Raw genomic sequence first — 22,521 nt, forward strand, 5'->3', positions numbered from 1 at the left:
AAACCTGTGCCCTCTTGTGGCAACCATTTCAGCCCTGGGAAAAAGCCTCTATCCACGCGATCAATGCCTCTCATGATCTTATACACCTCTATCAGGTCACATCTCATCCTCCATCACTCCAAGGAGAAAAGGCCGAGTTCATTCAATCTATTCTTATAAGGCATGCTCCCCAATCCAGGCAACATCCTTGTAAATCTCCTCTGCACCCTTTCTATGGCTTCCACATCCTTCCTGTAGTGAGGCGACCAGAACTGAGCTCTGTACTCCAAGTGGGGTCTGCCCAGGGTCCTATATAGCTGCAACATTACCTCTCGGCATTTGCCTTTTTCACCGCCTGCTGTACCTGCATGCCCACCTTCAATGACTGGTGTACAATGACACCCAGGTCTCGTTTCACCTCCCCTTTTCCTAATTGGCCACCATTCAGATAATAATCTGTTTTCCTGTTCTTGCAACCAAAGTGGATAACCTCACATTTATCTACATTAAATTGCATCTGCCATGAATTTGCCCACTCACCTAACCTATCCAAGTCACCCTGCATCCTCTTAGCATCCTCCTTACAGCTAACACAGCCGCCCAGCTTCGTGTCATCCGCAAACTTGGAGATGCTGCATTTAATTCCCTCGTCTAAATCATTAATATATATTGTAAAAAACTGGGGTCCCAGCACTGAGCCTTGCGGTACCCCACTAGTACTGATATGAAGCTTTACTGAGTCTAGGCAGAGTTTATATGGGAAATGCAGCCCGTTGCCTGCCAGTGTTGAATCCATTACTGGGTTTACCCCACACATACATTTCAATCCGATGCAGTTTAACAATTTTACTTCACTTTTGAAATACAATTGAGAAATTGGAGAGAGCCGGTTGAGGACGTTACAAAACTGACAAATTGTCACAGCCTGATGTGGAAACAGCAATGCCCAGGAACGGGAAATGCCTACAGAAAGTGTTGGCAACAACCCAGCCCATCACAGGCAGAGCCCTCCTCTCTACTCTGCACACTCACACGGACAGCTGCCTCAAGGAAGCAGCGCCCATCACGCAGGCTGCCCCCAGCACGTCATCGGACTGTGTTGGTTGTTGACATAAACAACACATTCCAATGGACATTGAGATCATCTCTTCCCCACGGCAGAGGCGTATGAGGTCAGGGTCTGCTCAAGATGAAGAGTGAGAGGACCAAGCCAGGTCTGGGTGTGGTCAGAATCTGGAACACACTTGACTGAGCTGACAGAGACACACAGGATGTTTGAGCACCTGGATGAGCCTGTAGATCAAGTGCTGGTGAGCAACTCTCCTACACCCTCCCCACCCTCTACCACCCAGGCCATGCTCTCTTCTCACTACCGCCAGCAGGGAGGAGGTCCCACACCACCAGGTTCAGGAACAGTTATTACCCTACAACAATCCGGTGTGGATAACTTCACTCGGTACAACTCTTGGTTTCAGTACTTTTTATTTGCAGTTTGTCTTCTTCTGAACATTGGTTGTTTGCTAGTCTTTGTGTATGTTTAGTTTTTTTTTGCATTTCTTTATTTTCCCGTAAATGCCAGCAAGATAGTATATGGTAACATACTTTGATAATAAATTTACTTTCAATTTTAATAACCCAAAGGTTTCCATCTCTTTGAATGATTGGCAGAACTGGGTTAATGTGACACTCTGATGGCAGGGGCAGAGTTTGAGCTGGACAAGGAGGTCAAATGCACAGTAAATGGAAAGACCCTTAGGAGCAATGGTGTACAGGGGAATCTAGGGGTGCAAGCCCATAACTCTCTGAAAGTAGCAAGATAAGTAGAGAAGGTTGTAAAGAAGGCCTCAGGCTGTGAGACGAATGAATACCCTGCCACCACCGCGGTCCTGCCACTAGGACAGCAACCTGTTCACTGTTTTCCTGTACTGTGCAACGGCATGTATCTTGAATCATAATTTATGAAATTATGGTAATATTGTTCTATATGCTGTGTGTGAAATGTTTCATGGACTCACTATGGCCCAGAGGAATGTTGTTTCATTTGGTTGTATATACGTACAATCAGACGACAATAAACTTGAACTTGTATGGTTTGCTTGTCTTCATTGGTCAGGCCAAGATACAGAGTCGGTACGAGCTGTGTAAAACTTTGTCTGGAGAAGGGTGTGCAGAAAAAGTTCATCAGAATGCCAACCTGCACTGGAATTTATGAGCTAGAAGTAGAGGCTGGACAACTTTGGTTGCTTTCTCGAGAGCGAGGGTTTCCAATCATTTTTATGCCATGGACTCCCACGACCCGTGCAGATGTCCTCCCCAGTACTGAGGACACCTTCAAAAGATGATGCTTCAAAAAGGCGGCATCCATCATTAAGTACCCCCATTTCTCAGGACATGCCCTCTTCCCGTTGCTACGGTCAAGGAGGAGGTACAGGAGGTTTAGGAACAGCTTCTCCCCCACCACCATCAATTTCTCAATGGACAACGAACCCATCTACACTAATTCAGATGTTTCTTTTTGTTTGCTCTCTTTTTGCATTACTTAATTAATTTGTATTATAATCTGTACGTTAAATCTGATAGTGATTCTGGGTTTGTCTTTTTCATCATGGCTCACTGTTCCCCAGCGAGAGTGCTGCTTTCATTCAGAGAAAAGGCAAGGTCTGAGACACCGGACCGAAGAAACCCTCGGGCAAAGTGCTTGATGTCCACTCACTACTTGGTAGTAACTGGTTTCGCACTCGCATGGGGCGTTGGTGTTGAGGATTCACCTACCTTCTCTTGACACTTAACAGGGCCCTTGGTCCAGACCGAGTGATTGCTCACCCTGTGCAAAACCAGGCAGCAGAAACGAAAGCCCTGGCCAGATCATTGCTCTAAAACTCAGTGCAGGGAAGCTGTGGGCATCACAGTAGCGTAACACTGCATCGCCAGTGAACCAGGTTCAATTCCTGCCACTGTCTCTAAGGAGTTCCCTCCCACATTCCAAAGATATAGGGTTTAGGGTGAGTAAGTTGTGAGCAAGCTATGTTGGCGACACTGGCAGGCTGCCACCACCCCCCCCCCCCCCCCCACACACGTGTTGGTCATTGACGCAAGTGATGCATTACACTCTATTTTGATGTCCACGTGACAAATAAAACAAATCATCTTCCACCCTCATTCAGAAAAAGCTGTAAAGATAAACACACCAACTGCAGACTGAATAGAAACCCCAGTGGTGGAACATTCTAGAAACAATGTAGTCAAAGGCAATACAGCATGGATACAGGTCCTTGTGCTCAACCAGCCCACACTAGTCCCAATGTCCTGCATTCAGTGTCAGAAGTATGGCAACATTTACAGGCGCACATCCCAGGGTGGTGTTGGTGTTGACGCAAAATAATGCATTTCAATGTATGCTTCATTGTACACGTGACAATCTTCTTTGGTTCTTTTCAGACTCTGACATCCTCCCTGGGCAAAGCCAGTCAGCAGAAACCAATCTTCGCGCGCAAGCACTTCTTTGAAACAGCGTTGAGTTTGGCAGGGAGCAAGCCAAGGTCAGTTCACTCTTTTGAGACCCGGTGCGGCAAAGCTGTAAACGAGTCAGGAATGATCAGCGGATCTGACCCGCCTGGAGGCTCTCCAAGTCATCGTCGGAGGGAGCTGGGTCCCGAGAGGCTTTCTGGCATCGGCGGCACATGTCCGCCCGCCCGCACGCCACCCGGCTGACGTAGAGGTAGGAGTCCGAGTCGCCGCCCGCTGCCACCTCCCGCACGTGGAGGCACTCCTCGTGTATTGGCTGGGCGGTGGCGAGGGGGCTGCAGCAGACGCGGCACGCGCTGGCAGCGGGGACAGGCCGGTCGCCGGGGCTGCCCGGCGGGATGTAGTGGGACTGGGGAGGCTCGCGGACCACGCTGCCCCCCTGGGCCGGGCTGTCTCGGAACCCGTGGTTCCCCAGCGGATGCCGCCCGGCAGGGAACGCCGTCGATGGGCACAGGCAACACTCGGAGGGTCTCAGCACATGACAAGCTGACGGCAGCTGAGTCCGGCACTGCCCTCTGAACCCCAATGGCTCCTGCGACTCAGAGGCACTGAAGTGGCCCCCCTGGTGGAACAAGGCACCGTTGGTGGTCTCCGCCGTGGAGTAGGGAAGCTTACTAGAGTCCATGTTCTTCAGCTCTATCTCCACCACCGTGTTGTGATCCTTTTTCCAATTGTTGTACTGGGGGGCCTTACTCTGGGTGCTTCGGCCATGCCTCCAGCTCTCACTACACTCCTCTTTGGCGGCCTCTGATTTTTGCGGGTCCCTCTGGCTCAGGACATCACTGCCCTGGTTGCCCGGGGGTTTGCCGTCTGGCTGACGGTCGATCAGAAATGAGCTGGAGTAAAAACTCAGGGAGAGGGGCCCTGTCTGCCCTGGGGACAGATTTCCAACTGCTTTGAAGCTGGTATTTCCCAAGAGTGGCTGCTCCAAAGCCAGCATAGAACTGCACTGCTCCGGATACAGGGGCGAAATGTGGCCCCTCACATTCTCATCATTGTAGTCACTATAAAGGTCAATATTATCGGGAATGGGAGCCCTCGAGGACCCCAAGGGATCATTTGAGGCCTCAGATGCTCCTCCGAAGATTCTGCCTGTGTTGTTCTCCATCAGGGGCAAAGGGGTGTCAGAGAATTCAGACTGGACAGGGTCTTTGCGGGACGGCAGATCCGTTTCGGAGCTCCAGTTGTTCCCCACAACAGCCCCCTCACCCAACCTTGAGCCAGTGTTCTGGAGATTCATGCAGTCAGCTTCCCTCGGAGGAGAGGTGCACCTCAGCTGGACGATATCCTCACAACTGCGATGCGTAGCTTCGTTCAACATCTCCTGCATTAGCTCGCACTCTGCCCGGGCCAAGAAGAACTCAAATCCCAGCTGGCCAATTTCCTCCTCGTTGACCTGCTTCAATATCACGTATTCACTGGCTCCTTGCCGAACATAGCCCAGCTTTTGCAAGATGTCCTGAAGAACACTGGGCGCAAAGACGGGTTGGATAAAGTACACAAAGGCTCCAGTAAAGGTCTGCAATGAAAGAGACCGTGTTAGGGACTTTAACAAATGACAATCACCTGCTCCTTCAAGGTTCAAGGTTTAAGATTGTTTCAAGTCATTTTGTGTATTCAAGTGTAAGGAGAACAAAATAATTGTTACTTGGGCTGCGGTGCAGCACAAAAACATAAAGTCATTAAAAAATATGATAAATATAAATACATAAGATAGCTCATACAGTATATATAGATTGTGGGTCCATAAAGTGACTGACAGGAACTGATAAAGTACTGGTGGTAGGGGGTGTGGAGGGCTGGGTTAGTGGGTGGTCGTGTTGATTAGAGTTATTGCTTGGAGGAAGTAACTGCTTTTAAGTCTGGTGGAGCTGGTGGGTGGGACCCTTCATGTTACTGGCTCTTTTCCAGCTCCTTCCTGCATATCCTTAATGGTGAGAAGTCAGCATCTACCAGTTCAATTACCGGGGGGGGGGGGGGGAGAAGAGAAGTGGGGTGGTGGGTGAAGAGGGGGTGAAGGGAGGTGTGAAGATGATTGAGTTCACATTCCAATGTGTCAGTATTTCAATGGAATAAAGGAAATTGCAATGGCATGAGAGGGGAACTGGCCGAAGTTGACTGGAAAGGGACTTTTGCAGGAAAGACAGCAGAGCAGCAATGGCTGGAGTTTCTGTGAAGAATAAGGGAGGTGCAAGACAGATATATTCCAAATAAGAAGAAATTTTCAAAGGGGAAAAAGACACCACCGTGGCTGACAAGTGAATTCGGAGCCAAAGTAAAAGCAAAAGAGAGGGCATACAAGGAAGCCAGAGCTAGTGGGAAGATAGAGGATTGGGGAGCTTTTAAAAACTTGCAGAAGGAAACTAAGAAGGTCATTAGGAAGAAAAAGATGAATTATGAGAGGAAGCTGGTGACGAACATCAAAAAAGATAATAAAAGCATTTTAAAGTATGTAAAGGGTAAAAAAGAGTCGAGGGTAGATATAGGATCAATAGAAAATGACTCTGGAGATACTGTAATGAGAGATGCAGAGATGGCAGAGGAACTGAATGCATATTTTGCATCAGTTTTCACAGTGGAAGAAGTCTGCAGTATACCGGACATTCAAGAGTGTCAGGCAAGGGAAGTGAAGTTTGTGCAGTGAAAATCATGACAGAGAAAGTGCTCAGGAAGCTTAATGGTCTGAGGGTGGATAAATCTCCTGGACCTGATGGAATGTACCCTCAGGTTCTGAGGAAGTAGCTGGAGAGATTGCGGAGGCGTTAATGATGATCTTTCAAGAATCGATAGATTCTGGCATTGTACCGGATGAGTGGAAAATTGTAAATGTTACCCCGCTATTTAAGAAGGGTGGAAGGCAGCAGAAAGGGTCTTCGCTGGAGGGCAGATCTGATTCGGAGCTCCAGTTGTTTCCCACAACAGCCCCTTCACCCAACCTATAGACCTGTTAGCCTGACATCAGTGGTTGGGAAGTTGTTGGAGCCCAAGATCCCCTACCTCGGCCATAGTGAAAGGCAAGGTCGACCCCAGATCAATTAGTTACACGCATGCGCAAAAAAGACCGGAAGTAAAACACTGAAAACACTGCAACCCGGAAGTAGAAATAATGTATAAACACCAGGGGGGTACCTAACCTTTTTTGCACCGCGGACCGGTTTAATCTTGACAATATTCTTGCGGATCAGCTGACGGGGGGTGGGGGTGGTAAACACAACCGGAATCCTGAGCCCGAATTAGGTCGTCTGCGAATATTTTAGCACTGGGTTCCCCACGTCATTCGGTGTGCTAATCAGGTTTAGAGGCCGCGCCCATCTGTCCGCGCTCCAGGCCAGTAGCAATGGCACTTCCCGCTGGCCGCCCGCGACCAACCAGTGATCCCCAGCGCGAAGGTATCACTGTGTTTAGGCGACGGATGACCTCGCGTGCATTCAAGTTCAACAGTGGGCGTGACAGGGAATGAGGAAAGGTGCAGCTGACTCGTATCGTTTCCTGGTTGGGGACCACTGAAGTACACTGTGTAGTGCGGGGGAGCTACGCGCATGCGCACTGGGCAGAAAGAAAGGAACTAAAACCCCGCAACCCGGAAACAATCTCTCAACAGTATTTGTGTATTTATTTTTCTTTCTTTTTCGGGATCTACTGGGAAAGTCTGAAAGATCGACCAGCGATCTGGTGACACCGGCGAGGGATTGAGGTGTCCTCAGGGTTGCCTCCCAAAGGAACTAGATGTTGTCCTTGTAATTTTATTTGTCATGCCTGTCGACGCTCACCAGTTTTTATTACACAGATGTAAAGCAGCTTGGTGTAGCAACTGCCCTGCAGGATACTGCAGTAAGATATAGACACTGTTCAGCACATCACAGAAACCACCGACTCTGTCTACACTTCCCACCGCATCAGGAAAGCTCCCAACAATATCAAAGACCCAGGGGGACGTCACATGATGACGTAGGATCGAGATGCTGGAACCGAGCTCTCCCGTAAAAAATCAGTAAATTAATGTTAAAGTGAAGAAAAGTTAGTTAATACTTTCTAAAAGTTACTTATAAACTACTCCGGATTGCTTCAAGTTATGCCTTATAAACAGAAGATGAAGAAAACTACTACCGTGAAGACAACGCAAGTTGGAACAGAATCAAGGCCCACTTCTGCCAAAGAACCGCGGGCTCAGGTACATTATACCGCCGGCGATACAGAACAGGAAACTGCAGCAACATCGACCATTTCTAAAGAAAAAGACCAACGAGAACTGCACAAACGTGAAGGAAGGAGCATGCGCAAACGGGAGCAACCAGAACTACAAATCCCAGTTACGACTGAAACCGAAAGTGAAAGTGAATCTGAGGGAGAGTCAGATTCTCTGGAAAAATCAGACAAAGATGGAGGTAAAAGTTCTTCTGGAAATATAGAAAAGACTTTGATGCAAATAATGCGTAAATTAGGCGCATTAAAAGTAATCAAGAAAAAATGATAAATGTGGAGATTATGTTTGAGAAAATGACAAAAAGACAGGAAAAAATGGAAAAAATTATAGATTTGGAAACTACAATGGCAGACATGGTTGAAAGAATGAATAAAATGGAAGATGATATTACTGCCTGGACATCAGAAAGAAAACAAATGTTGGAAAAACTTGATAAGCTTGAAAATTTTAGTAGACGAAATAATATTAAAATTGTTGGACTTAAAGAAGATAGAGAAGGAGAAGATCCAATAATTTTTTTTCAAAAATGGATTCCTGAAAAATTGGAAATGGAAGGAGAAACTCTAATTGAAATTGAAAGGGCTCATAGAGCCTTAAGGTCAAGACCTCAAGCTGATCAAAATCCATGATCAATACCAAGATAAAGAAAAGATCCTGAAGGCGGCTGCCCAATGTGCCAAAAGGAGAAACGGGCCATTGATGATAGCAGGGAAGGCAGTTCTTTTTTATCCTGATATAAGTTATAACCTTTCGAAGAGAAATAAGGAATTTAACCCAGCAAAAAGAGTTTTGTGGGAAAAGGGTTATAAATTTATAATGCGTCACCCAGCAACACTGATAATTTTTTTGGAGGAGGGAAAAAGAAGATTTTTTACCGATTATCGAGAAGCGGAGGAGTTCGCACAAAAGCTTCCAAATACTTTCTAATTATACATAGAGATCTCCAAGTGTAATGGATTAAAGATGAAGATAGAGACAGTGAATGGAAGTGATGGACATTTAAGGATGACATAGGGGAGAAAAGCAAAATTTCAGAAATACTAATTGAGAATAGTATTTTTTTTTCTTCATATATTTATATATATACTTTTTTATGTTGCGGGGGGCTGGGGAGCTTTGGACCAATTACTGCGGGATTCACGTGTGTAATCATGGCGATCACCATGACCCGTACAATAGAGGGGGGTAATGTTGTGTTCTTTTTTTTCACAATATTAGTAGGGGGGTATTTTGTTTTTTTCTTTACATTCTATTTTTCTTCTATCTTTCTGCCTGGATGATCGGTGGGGACACACATAGCAACATGGAGAATTTTAGAAAGATTTCCCAAGATAACACGAAAGTTGAAAGATTAGGTATTATTATAGATTGGAGTAACATAATTAAAAATAATGACTAATTTACTGAATTTTTAAAGTTTTAATGTTAATGGGCTTAATGGACCGGTGAAAAGAAAAAGAATTTTAACATACATAAAAAAAATGAAAATAGATATAGCTTTTTTTACAACACACTTAACGGAGATAGAACATCAGAAATTAAAAAGAGACTGGGTTGGAAATGTTATTGCAGCTTCATTTAATTCAAAGGTGAGAGGAGTTGCAGTTTTGGTTAATAAAAATTTAACCAATTAAAATACAAAACGCATTAATTGATTCGGCGGGGAGATATGTAATTACACATTGTCAATTTTTTTCAGAATTATGGACTCTTATGAATATTTATGCACCAAACGAAAATGATGTAAAATTTATACAAGAGGTCTTTTTGAACTTGGCTAATGTACATGACAAAATATTAATAGGTGGAGATTTTAACTTTTGTTTAGATCCAGTTTTAGATAGATATATGGAGAAAAATTAACCCAAAAGAAAGAGATTATTCATTTTATTCAAATAGACTTAAAACATATTCAAGGATAAATTTTTTCTTATGAATATGCAAGATAGAGTGAAAAACATGGAATATAAAGCGAGAATATTGTCAGATCATTCTCCTTTGATAATGACAATGATAATGATAGATAAAGAGGAATCAATTTATAGATGGAGATTTAATTCAATGTTATTAAAACGTCAAGATTTTTGTGATTTTATGAAAAAGCAGATTCAGTTTTTTTAGATACAAATTCACATTCAGTTGATGATAAATTTATATTGTGGGAAGCAATGAAGGCATATTTGAGAGGTCAGATAATAAGTTATACTTCTAAAATTAAGAAGGAATATATGGTAGAAATAGATCAATTGGAAAAAGAGATTACAAAATTAGAAAAAGAATCTCAAAGATATATGACAGAAGAAAAACGAAGACAACTTATTAATAAGAAGTTACAATATAATACACTTCAGACATATCGAACAGAAAAAGTAATTATGAGAACTAAACAGAGATATTATGAACTAGGTGAAAGATCACATAAGGTCCTTGCATGGCAGTTAAAAACAGAACAGACTTCTAAAACGATAAATGCAATTCGAACAAGAGTAAATAAAATTACTTATAAACCTTCAGAAATTAATGAAACTTTCAAGAATTTTTATTCTGAATTGTATAAATCAGAATCACAAAATGATAATGTCAAGATAGAAAGGTTTTTATCACAAATAACTCTTCCAAAATTAAATAAGGAAGAACAGAAGAGATTAGATATGCCTTTTACATTAAAAGAGGCTGAAGAAGCTTTAGGATCATTTCAAAGTAATAAATCTCCAGGAGAAGATGGCTTTCCGCCTGAATTTTATAAAAAGTTTAAAGATTTATTAATTCCCCCTTTTATGGAGTTAATACATCAAGCGGAAAGAACGCATAAACTTCCAGAATCTTTTTCGACAGCTATTTTAATAGTATTGCCAAAAAAAGATAGAGATCTTTTAAAGCCAACATCATATAGACCTATTTCTTTGTTAAATACTGATTATAAAATAATAGCAAAAATCTCATCTAACAGACTATCTAAATACTTACCAAAATGAATGCATATGGATCAAACAGGATTTATTAAAAATAGACAATCGGCAGATAATGTAACTCAGTTATTTAGCATAATTCACTTGGCTCAAAGGAGGGAGGAAATGAGTGTGGTAGTTGCTTTAGATGCAGAACAAGCATTTGATAGATTGGAATGGTATTTTTTATTTAAGGTATTGGAAAAGTATGGATTAGGGGTATCTTTTATAAAATGGATCAAAACCTTAAATATTAATCCCAAAGCTAAAGTAGTGACAAATGGTCAAATTTCAACATCATTTCAGTTAACAAGGTCAACTAGGCAAGGTTGTCCATTATCACCTGCTTTATTTGTGTTGGCGATAGAACCATTAGCTGAATTAATTAGAATGGACCCAGTTATTAAGGGTTTCAAAGTTAATCAGGAAGAATACAAGATTAACTTATTTGCTGATGATGTTCTGCTTTATTTAACAAACCCATTGCACTCGTTGCGTAAATTATCCTATAGATTAGAAGACTATGGGAAAATATCAGGCTACAAAATAAATTGGGTTAATTTTGAAATTTTACCTCTTACTAAAAGAGATTATAGACAATGTCGATTAATAACTCAATTTAGATGGCTGGCAAATGGTATAAAATATTTAGGTATAAGAGTCGATAATGATATAAAGATACAAATTAAATTACTTACTAAATTACTTTATTGAAAAAAATTCAAGAAGATCTTGATAAATGGATGATATTACCAATAACATTAGTAGGTAGAGCAAATACCGTAAAAATGAATATATTCCCTAGACTACAATACTTATTTCAATCACTACCAATACAATTACCCCAGAAGTTTTTTCAAGAGTTAAATAAATATGTGAGGAAGTTTCTTTGGAAAGGTAAGATGTCAAGAATATCGTTGGAAAAATTGACATGGAAATTTGACCTTGGAGGGTTACAACTTCCAAACTTTAAAAATTATTATAAAGCAAATCAACTTAGATTTATTGCATCTTTTTTTGAGAAAGATAAACCGGCATGGGTTAGAATAGAACTAGATAAAATAGGAGAAAATATACCAGAAGATTTTATATATAAATGGGAATCTAAATGGATATGGGAAAAGAATCTCCAATATTAAAACATTTGATTGATTTATGGAATAAATATTGATGATGAGATAAATCTTTATTAGCAAAGAGATCTTTATTTCAAAATAAATTTATTCCTTTTACAATGGATAACCAACTTTTATACAACTGGTTTCAAAAAGGAATTAGATATATAGGAGATTGTTTTGAAGGAGGTATATTAATGTCATTTGATCAATTAAAGAATAAATACAAAGTATCAAACAACACTCTTTCTTGTTACTTCCAATTAAGGGCTTATTTAAGAGAAAAATTAGGTCAAACAATGTTGTGGCCGAAATCTAGTGAAATAGAAACTTTAATTCAAAAAGGAAAAACTAAAAAATTTATTTCTTGTATGTCTAGCTTGATTCAAAAACAGGCAACTAAACAAGGAGTCCATAAGTCAAGACAAAAATGGGAAAGTGACTTGAACATTAAAATTGACGAAACAAATTGGTCAAGACTATGTCTTGATAGTATGACAAATACAATAAATGTCCGGTTAAGATTAGTGCAATATAATTTTTACATCAATTATATATTACACCACAAAAAATAAATAAATTAAATCCAAATTTATCTGATCAGTGTTTCCGATGTAACCATGAAATCGGTACTTTTTTACATTCTACTTGGTCTTGTTCTAAAATTCAACCTTTTTGGACAAATCTAAGAGCTTTATTGGAACAAATTATTGGAATACAACTTCCATATAACCCAATATTATTTTTATTCGGCAAAATTGAAGGGATAAAATCGAAACCCAAATTGAATAAATATCCGAAAGCATCAATCATCAGGATCTTGGACTAGCAATGATCATGGATAAAGATAGATCTGGTCCTCGGGTTGAAGTTCTAAACTGGAAAAAGGAAAAATTTGAAGAAATGGGAAAGGATCTAAAAAGCCTGGATCCCCTTGAAGATCAGAGTGGTCGGCTATGTATGGAACCAAAAGAAATGGGGGAGATATTAAATGGGTTTTTTACATCTGTATTTACTAAGGAAACTGGCATGGAGTCAATGGAAATAAGGCAAACAAGCAGTGAGGTCATGGAACCTATACAGATTGAAGGTGCTTGCTGTCTTGAGGCAAATCAGAGTAGATAAATCCTCAGGACCTGACAGGATATTCCCTCAGACCTTGAAGGAGACTAGTGTTGAAATTGCAGGGGCCCTGGCAGATATATTTAAAATGTCGGTATCTACGGGTGAGGTGCCGGACAATTGGAGGATAGCTCATGTTGTTCCGTTGTTTAAAAAAGGCTCTAAAAGTAATCCGGGAAATTATAGGCCGGTAAGTTTGACTTTGGTAGTAGGTAAATTATTGGAAGGAGTACTAAGAGATAGGATCTACAAGTGCTTGGATAGACAAGGACTTATTAGGGAAAGTCAACATGGCTTTGTGCGTGGTAGGTCATGTTTAACCAATCTATTAGAGTTTTTCAAGAAAGTTACCAAGGAAGTGGATGAAGGGAAGGCAGTGGATGTTGTATACATGGACTTCAGTAAGGCAATGACAAGGTCCTGAATGGGAGGTGTTATGCCTGTGCCCAACTCTGAGGGGCCGAAGGGTCCAAAGTAGCCCCCTTCTTTTTGAGAATCACAAGATCGCTATTAATTCAGGTCAGGAGACCCAGGAAATGAGAGAGAGACGTTTGGAATGTCCTGGCCCTCAGCGATACAAAGCCACGGAAAACGGCCATGGTCTCTTGGAGACGGAATTGTGTACTGAGTACTGTACTTCATGGAAGCCCTCAGGGAATGATCAGAGGGGGTTGGTTGAGGGATTGTATCATCCCGACCCGATTGACATCGGAGACCCTATGAGTCAGGATAAAAGAGGGCCTGGGGAACAGCCCCTTTAGACGCACCAGAAGAAACGCTAGAAATCCCGTGATAGCGACAGCCGGTGGAAAGCCCACGTGCGTCCTTTTCCATTTGCCTCGGAATTGGTGGGCCTTACCACGGAAGAACAGCTTGAGCTAAAACAAAGGAGAAATCAGTCCCAACGACTCTCGAAGGATTGACGTCATAAAAGGAATGGGCAAGTTTAAACTCTCTCTCTTGACTCCAACCAAAGGCTGCAGCCTGCATGAACTTGAGTGACTTTTATATTTCCATCGGACAATACATTATCCCCTAGACAACAATAGAGCTATTTCTTATTGATTATTATTATACCCGCTCTTTTAGATTTAGTATTGACGACGTATATTATCTGTATGTTTGCATTGATATTATTTTTGTGCATTTTTATCAATAAATACTGTTAAAAAATTGTACCATCAGACTTCAACGGACCTCTCTATCTTTGCTGGTAAGTGACCCAGTTACGGGGTACGTAACAACTTGGGGTTCTCATCTCGAGATTTGACAACAAATTGGGGGGCCAGTGAATCAGGCTTGTAAGTCCAAACTTGGATCTGGTTACGCGGGTGGCCAGACGGGAAACCAGCAAAGATGGATGTGGGTGAATTTATAGAAAACCTGACTCTGGAGGCGCTGGAGGTGGCCACCAAATCAGACTTGATAAATATGGCGAAGGGGTTAAACCTCGCAGAGGTGAGGTTGTCAATGAAAAAGCGGGAGATGCGAAGGGCAATAACTCAGTATTATATTGGGAAGAATGTGTTTGCAGCTGAGGTATTGGAAAATATCCCTGAAAAGGTACCAGCTAGTGGGACGGCTCAGTTAGAGTTGGAGAAATTAAGGTTGGAACATGCAATTAAGTTAAAGCAGCTGGAAGCAGCTGAGAAGGAGAAAGAAAGAGCCGAGAGAGAGAAAGAAAGGGCCGACAAACAAAGGGAGCATGCGCTCCAGCTAAAGGAGTTAGAGGTGAAACGGGAGCATGAGCTCCAGCTAAAGAAGTTAGAGGTGAAAAAAGAGCAGGACAGAGCTGAGAAACAAAGAGAGCATGAAATTCAGTTAAAACAGCTGGAAGCAGCTGAAAAAGAGAGGGAAAGAGCTGAGAAGGAAAGGGAGGCAGAGAAACAGAGGCAACATGACTTGGATATGGAGAAGTTAAGTCAAGAGCTAAGAGCTCAAGGGTCAGACTGAGAGGAGCGGTTTAATGTTAGTCGGGAGTTGAGGTTAGTACGAGGAGACGGATGTTGATAGTTATTTCTTGCTTTTTGAAAAGGTGGCAGTGAATCAGAAGTGGCCTAAAGAGCAGTGGGTGGCGCTGTTACAAAGTGTGTTAAAAGGGAAGGCACAACGAGCATATGCAGCATTGTCCCTGGAGGAGGAGGAAGAGGCGGAGAATTATGCCAAAGTAAAGGAGGCCATTCTCCAGACTTACGAATTGGTACCTGAAGCGTATAGACAAAAGTTCAGAAATTTAAAGAAAGGGTGGAATCAGACGTATACCAAGTTTGCCTATGAGAAGGGGGTGCTCTTGGATCGTTGGTGTGCAGCAGAAATGGTGGAAGAGGATTTTTGGTGTCTCAGGGAGTTGATTCTGATTGAGGAATTTAAAGGTTGTGTTTCGGAGGATATCCGGATGTATTTGAATGAGAAGCCGAATAAGTCCATCTCCGAATTTGCTAGGTTCGCAGATGAATATGCCCTAACCCACAAGACTAAGTTTTCCTCGAATAAAGGTTCCCAGAGAGACCGTGGGAACGACAGAGAAAGCCCGCCGGCTGAGGCAGAGGTCCCGCCGGGAGCTAGTGGTAAGATTGAGGGGGAAAGGCCAGACGGCCAGAGATTTCCGGGCTTGACCTGTTTTAATTGTGGAAAGGGGGGGCATATTGCATCTGGGTGCTTTGCTCCGAGGAAAGAGACAGGAAAAGGGAAAGCAGCAGTCCCTATCGGATGTGCCGTGGTAATCAGTAAATCGACAAGAGAGTCCCGGGTAGACAGAGTACGAGAAGTACGAGACTTGTATGTCAAACAGAACTGTGTCTGTGAGGGAGGGAGACCCACCAGTTCCCGTGCGGATCTGGAGAGACACGGGAGCTGAACTGTCATTGATTAGCAGTAAGGTACTGGATTTTGGTCACAAGACGGGAATGGTAGCTGCGAAAGGAATAGGAAAAGGGATGGAAATGGTGTCCTTGCATAGGGTCATTGTGAATTGTGAGCTGGTGTCTGGACCAGTTGAAATGGGGGTGCGATCAGAATTCCCGAGAACTAACGCGGACGTCCTTCTGCATAATGATTTAGCCGGTGGTAAGGTTTGGTCAGCAATGACGCTGACCAGACAGCTGGTGGAGGCTCCGCCCCTAGATTCCAAGATCTATCCCACATGTGCGATCACTCGCAGCCTGTCGAGAAAGGCAGCTGAGAAAGGGAGCAGTTTAAATCCGGCCAGTATCGATTTGGCTGAGACGTTTTTACCGACCCTGTACCACGAGGGTTTAGAGGGTGGTAAAATGAAGAGTAGTAATGTGAAAGGTGTAAGGGAGAGGAGGTAGACCTGCCTTTAGCGAGGAGAAAAGTTCTAGAGGCACAAAATAAAGATGAGAAACAGATAGAGCTGTTAAAAGGTCCAGAGTTGGACATGGATGATCTGTCTGGTTTGGCAGAACTGTTTGAAGAAGTTGAAAATTCTAAAGGTGTTCCCGATAATGAAATGAGGGCAGTCCTAGAGGAACAGGGTGCCCTTACCTTGAAGAAGTCTGTTGGGTTGGCAGATGAGGTTGTTTCAGCCCGCGGGGTTGAGTTTACTCCGGAAGGGAGTTGCCCAGAGAGTAGCTGGGAGGATCAGGGGAATTTAGAATTTGAACAGGGTACAGGTATTGAAAGCCTGGAAGAGGCAAATGTCCCATTTGAGTGTGTCCAAGATGTGGATGCACGTGGTACTGAACCTAGTAATGGAGCTCAGAAAAAGTCTGAGGTATTTGATTCAGTTGAAAAGGAATGCAGTCCTTGTGGGTCAGATGGACTTGGTTCAGTGAAGAAAGGGTTAACCTTGGTAATAGTGGGAAGTGAGAGTTGCCAGGTGTTTGTGCTCGAAGGTGTGTTAAAAGTTAGTGAGGAGATCAAAGGTGGTGAGGTGAATATTATTATTGAAGGAAAAGGAAAATGTGTAGTTCCCAAATTGAATGAAGAAAATTTAAAGGCTGGACTGATATCAGAAGCAGCAACCAGGGTACAGAGACAATGGTGCGGTACCACAAAGCCTGTGAATCAATTACGGGTTGAGTTGGAAGGTAAAGGGGCCCCACACGCTATTGTTATTCCAGAGTGTGGTGTGAAACCGCAGAATTCGAAATGCTGTTTGAACAAAGAGGGATCGCTGGCATTGAGACCTAATAGCCTGAAGGGTCCTGAAGAGAAAACTAGCAACTTGCGTAAAATTAAAGAATTGGGTGGAAATTCAGAAGATGGTCTAAGTTTGGAACACATTGTTGATAAAATAACTCCTATGAAAGGAGCGGGCAAAAGCCTATTTCGCCAGGGTGCACAAGCTCCCCACGTGGGAACTAACCGGAAAAGAGGCGAGGGTTAATAGGACGCCATCTTTAAATAGCAGAAGCCAGTTTTACGGGATTTCGACAAAGCATGTGAATAATAAAGACAACCCCCATGGAAGCTTGACTGTTAAGTTTGAAAGTAACATAAAGATTAGTATTTTGCATGAACTTTTGTAGTATACACGCAAGCTAAGCAACACTTTAGTTTTTGTTTGCTGAAGGAAAGAAAAAAAATAGGTGGTTATTAAATTGGAGTCTGATGCTACAAGACTTTAGTAAGGTACAAGATGTTAAGATATTAAAGTAAGTGACAATGTAATCGTTAACTGTTTAGATGCTGAATTGAATGCATTACTCTGTAGTGAAAAAAAAACTTTTGTATTGTGTTAGATTCTAACATCCTGTAAGACACTGTATCACTTCGTTTTTACCGATGGTAAAAACGCGTTGAAGAAAGGGGGTGTTACGCCTGTGCCCAACTCTGAGGAGCCGAAGGGTCCAAAGTAGCCCCCTCCTTTTTGAGAATCACAAGATCGCTATTAATTCAGGTCAGGAGACCCAGGAAATGAGAGAGAGACGTTTGGAAAGTCCTGGCCCTCAGCGATACAAAGCCACGGAAAACGGCCATTGTCTCTTGGAGACGGAATTGTGTACTGAGTACTGTACTCCATGGAAGCCCTCAGGGAATGATCAGAGGGGGTTGGTTGAGGGATTGCATCATCCCGACCTGATTGACATCTGAGACCCTGTGAGTCAGGATAAAAGAGGGTCTGGGGAACAGCCCCTTTAGACGCACCAGAAGAAACGCTAGAAATAGTGTAAAGGGGGTTTCTTTTTTTCTTCTTTGTTACTGTTGGGAAAGGGTTTCCTTTTGTTAACTAGCAGGAATGCTAATTTACTGATAACGAGAATGGTATTCCTTTGTAAACCAAATGGGGATTAATGTTCTTTCTTCTGAGTCTGTAAGCTTTTGTTGACGGGCTTTTGGGCAGATCGGCGCGAGGGGGTTGAGAGAGAGGACGCAATGCTCTAAGCTGGGCGAGGATCGGACCCCAAAGGGGGGTCCGAGGCCGGGAGATTCTCCGAGGAGGGGGGGGGAATGAAGCTAGATGTGCTTGGTTGACCACTCGGAGGGTCCTGAGCTGTTTGGAGAGTCGAGGAGTTCGGAGGGTCCTGTGCTGCGAGTCGAGGAGTTCGGAGGGGATCGAATGGTGGCCAGAAGACTTCAGTAATTGAGCTCCAATGGTTGTGCACGAAGTGGTTTGAACTTTGATAAGTTTGGCGCCTTTTCTTTAATTTTCTCTTCATATATACTGTATCGTTATTAATCACTTAGTTATAGTAACCTTTATAAATTGTACTCATTTAATCGCATATAGTGTACTGTCTGTTTTTGGGCGAGGCGGGGACATCACACAGCATCCACACCAGCTGATTACCCAGTTTGGCGGGGCCGAAGGCTGCTCCCCCTAGACGAGAACGAGCTGAGCGAGCCTGAGGCGACCCAGGGAGTTACATAGCGTAATAGCGACAGCCGGTGGAAAGCCCACGTGCGTCCCTTTCCATTTGCCTCGGAATTGGTGGGCCTTACCACGGAAGAACAGCTTGAGCTAAAACAAAGGAGAAATCAGCCCCAACGACTCTCGAAGGATTGACGTCATAAAAGGAATGGGCAAGTTTTAAACTCTCTCTCTTGACTCCAACCAAAGGCTGCAGCCTGCATGAACTTGAGTGACTTTTATATTTCCATCGGACAATACATTATCCCCTAGACAACAATAGAGCTATTTCTTATTGATTATTATTATACACGCGCTTTTAGATTTAGTATTGATGACGTATATTATCTGTATGTTCGCACTGATATTATTTTTGTGTATTTTTATCAACAAATACTGTTAAAAATAGTAGCATCAGACTTCAACGGACCTCTCTATCTTTGCTGGTAAGTGACCCAGTTACAGGGTACGTAACAGAGGTTAGTTAGGAAGATTCAGTCGCTAGGTATACATGGTGAGGTTGTAAGTTGGATTAGACATTGGCTCAGTGGGAGAAGCCAGAGATTGGTAGTGGAGGATTGCTACTCTGAGTGGAGGCCTGTGACTAGTGGTGTGCCACAGGGATCAGTGCTGGGTCCATTGTTATTTGTCATCTATATCAATGATCTGGATGATAACGTGGCAAATTGGATCAGCAAATTTGCTGATGATACAAAGATTGGAGGTGTAGTGGACAGTGAGGAAGGTTTTCAAAGCTTGCAGAGGGATTTGGACCAGTTGGAAAAATGGGCTGACAAATGGCAGATGGAGTTTAATACAGACAAGTGTGAGGTATTGCACTTTGGAAGGACAAACCAAAGTAGAACATACAAGGTAAATGGTAGGGCACTGAGGAGTGCAGTAGAACAGAGGGATCGGGGAATACAGATACATAATTCCCTAAAAGTGGCATCACAGGTAGATAGGGTAGTAAAGAGAGCTTTTGGCACATTGGCCTTTATAAATCAAAGCACTGAGTATAAGAGTTGGAATGTTATGGTGAGGTTGTAAAGACATTGGTGAGGCTGAATTTGGAGTACTGTGTGCAGATTTGGTCACCGAATTACAGGAAGGATATTAGTAAGGTTGAAAGAGTGCAGAGAAGGTTTACAAGGATGTTGCTGGGACTTGAGAAACTGAGTTACAGAGAAAGGTTGAATAGGGTAGGACTTTATTCCCTGCAGTGTAGACGAACAAGGGGTGATTTGATAGAGGTATATAAAATTATGACAGGTTAGATAGAGTGAATGCAAGCAGGCTTTTTCCACTGAGGCCAGGGGAGAAAAAAACCAGAGGACATGGGTTAAGGGTGAAGGGGGAAAAGTTTAAAGGGAACATTGGGGGGGGCTTCTTCACACAGAGAGTGGTGGGAGTGTGGAATGAGTTGCCAGGTGAAGTGGTGAATGCAGGCTCACTTTTAACATTTAAGTAAAACCTGGACAGGTACATGGATGAGAGGGGCTTGGAGGGATATGGTCCAGGTGCAGGTCAGTGGGACTAGGCAGAAAAATGGTTCGGCACAGCCAAGAAGAGCCGAAAGGCCTGTTTCTGTGCTGTAATGTTCTGTGGTTCTAGTGCACTGCCATGCAGTTTTATAAGAAAATCGGCTGGTAGGTTGCTCCAAGCACCTTGGAGAACAGGCCACAGTTCTTCTGCAGACCCTGGCCGTCTCGCTTGCTTCCGTCTCTCCAGGTAATCTCAGATGGTCTTGCTGATGTTGCGATCAGGGCTCTGTGAAGACCATTCCATCTAAAACCAGATAAAGAAAACCTTGGGAGGCATAGACTTTTGCCCAGCACTATACTGTGCACACGGAACTAATCTGTCCAGATGGCAAGTAAACAAGAGAGTCACTGCGACTCAGCACGAGAAACAGAAAACCAAGTATCGCCGCATTGTCAAAATAACAAACCTTGCGTCATGTGTCAGTGGAAAGAGGGCTGCCCCTTTAGAAGCTAGATGAGTTGGGATTTATTTATCCAGAGGGTGGTGAATCTGTGGAATTCATTGTGACAGACGACTGTAGAGGCCAAGTCGTTGAGTATTTAAAGCGGAGGTTGACAGGCTTTTGATTAGTCAAGGCATCAAAGGTTACAAGGAGCTTTCACTGTGTGCTGCGTCTGCGAGGTTGAGTCGGGCGGCACCGTGGAAGTCCATAGCGGGGGTATTCCCTTCTGCCGCCTGCGTGGGATGACGAGTCTATCGGGACCCTGAGGACTTGTGGAAACTGTGTGGTGGTTTCTTTCAAACTTATAGTCTTTTAACATCTTTGGACTATTTTTACTGTGCCCATGGTCTGTTTTTATTAATTATGGTATTGTCTGCACTGTTATGTGGTTTTGTGTAGGTCTTGTAGCTTTAGGTTTTGGTTTGTTGGATGGTAGAGTTGGTCTCCTGACTTGGTGTGTCTGGGTAGTCTTGTTTTGTCTGGTGGATTTGGAGCTCCTTTCCGGGGAACGCGCTAAGACGGTAGCGCGATATTAATGCACAGCAGCCTCTCCGGACTCTGGACTGGGGATTGCCAAACGTTACGTGGATTTTCTGGTGTAGTCTGGTTTCTCATGTGCTTTTGTGATATCATTCTGGAGGAACGTCGTCTCATTTTTTAACCGCATTGCGTTTGTGGTTTCTAAATGACAATAAACTGAATCTGAAATCAGCCATGATGGAATGGCAGAGGAGATGCGATGGGCCGAATGGCCTAATTCTGCTCTTATGTCTCATATTAAATGTGATTCTGATTCAAGTACTAACACCAATACCCTGCACCTTCTCAGCTCCAAGGGTCTGACCCACGTCAGAGCAAAACCAGGATGGCGCCTGGTCCAGAGAGCATCTCACGTTGGGCCAGCTGGAGAGAAGGAGGGCGTCAGCTGACTTGAATATTCAAAGTAAATAATGAAAGTATTGTATGCAGTCTGTGCCCACTTTATTAGTTACACCTGTGTGGGGAACTACATATACCTGTCTGGACACCCCCCTCCCCACCCCGCTGACTGCTCCTGTGGCTCCTCCCACAGACCCTGGTATAAAGGCGATTGAGGCCTGAGCCCGGCCCTCAGTCTCCAGGATGTAGTATGGTGGTCAATTACTGCTTGTTCCTTCTTCCAGTCAATAAAAGCCGATATCTCGCCTCACGTCTCAGAGAGAGTTATCCATGGTGTATCAACCTGTACACCCCAATAGCACTAATATCTAATCAACCAATCATGTGGTGGCATCTCGATGTATTAAAGCATGCAGACATGGTCAAGAAGTTCAATTGTTATTCAGAATTGGGAAGAAATGTGACTTTAACCATGGAATGGTTGTTGGTGCCAGACAGGGTGGTTTGAGTAACTCAGAAACTGCTGATCTGCTGGGATTTTCACACACAACAGTCTGGAGTTTACAGGGCGTGGTTCGAGAAACAAACAACATCCAGTGAGAGGCAGCTCTGTGGGTAAAAAGGCCTTGTTAGTGAGAGAGGTCGGAGGAGAATGGCCAGTAATAATAACCATGTGTTACAACAGTGGGGTGCAGAAGGTGTTTCTGAATGCACAACATGTTGAAGCGTGAAGTGGGCGGGCTGCAGCAGCAGAAAGCCAGGTCGGCTTCCATACCCGACTACATACTGCCCGGAGATTCATTTTCTTGCAGGCATTCACACGAAAATACAAAAGAATCGAAAAGCTGCACACAAAGGCTGACAGAGGTATAGAAAATGATCAGATCGAGTGGACAGCCAGAAATCTTTTTCCCAGGGTGGAAATCGATAATACGAGGGGGCATAATTCT

General features: G+C 43.4%; 1 protein-coding gene across 2 annotated transcripts in view; it reads right to left on the reverse strand.

Moving 5' to 3' along the window:
• Positions 1-810: 810 nt before the first annotated feature.
• The window catches only part of si:ch211-189a15.5 (uncharacterized), a 22,539-nt gene continuing 828 nt past the window's right edge, over positions 811-22,521 (reverse strand). Inside the window, exons 2-3 of one of the 2 annotated variants that reach the window (XM_059993283.1) lie at positions 13,661-13,771; positions 811-5,023 (exon numbers count right to left, since the gene is read on the reverse strand). In XM_059993283.1, the coding sequence (XP_059849266.1) occupies positions 3,575-5,023; positions 13,661-13,771 (1,560 nt within the window). In that variant the 3' untranslated portion in view covers positions 811-3,574. The remainder of the gene's footprint in view (positions 5,024-13,660; positions 13,772-22,521) is intronic. The other variant, XM_059993284.1, reaches the window with a different exon arrangement.

This window comes from Hypanus sabinus, chromosome 17 (genome assembly GCF_030144855.1).
Source record: "Hypanus sabinus isolate sHypSab1 chromosome 17, sHypSab1.hap1, whole genome shotgun sequence".
In the NCBI taxonomy this organism is placed as follows: domain Eukaryota; kingdom Metazoa; phylum Chordata; class Chondrichthyes; order Myliobatiformes; family Dasyatidae; genus Hypanus; species Hypanus sabinus.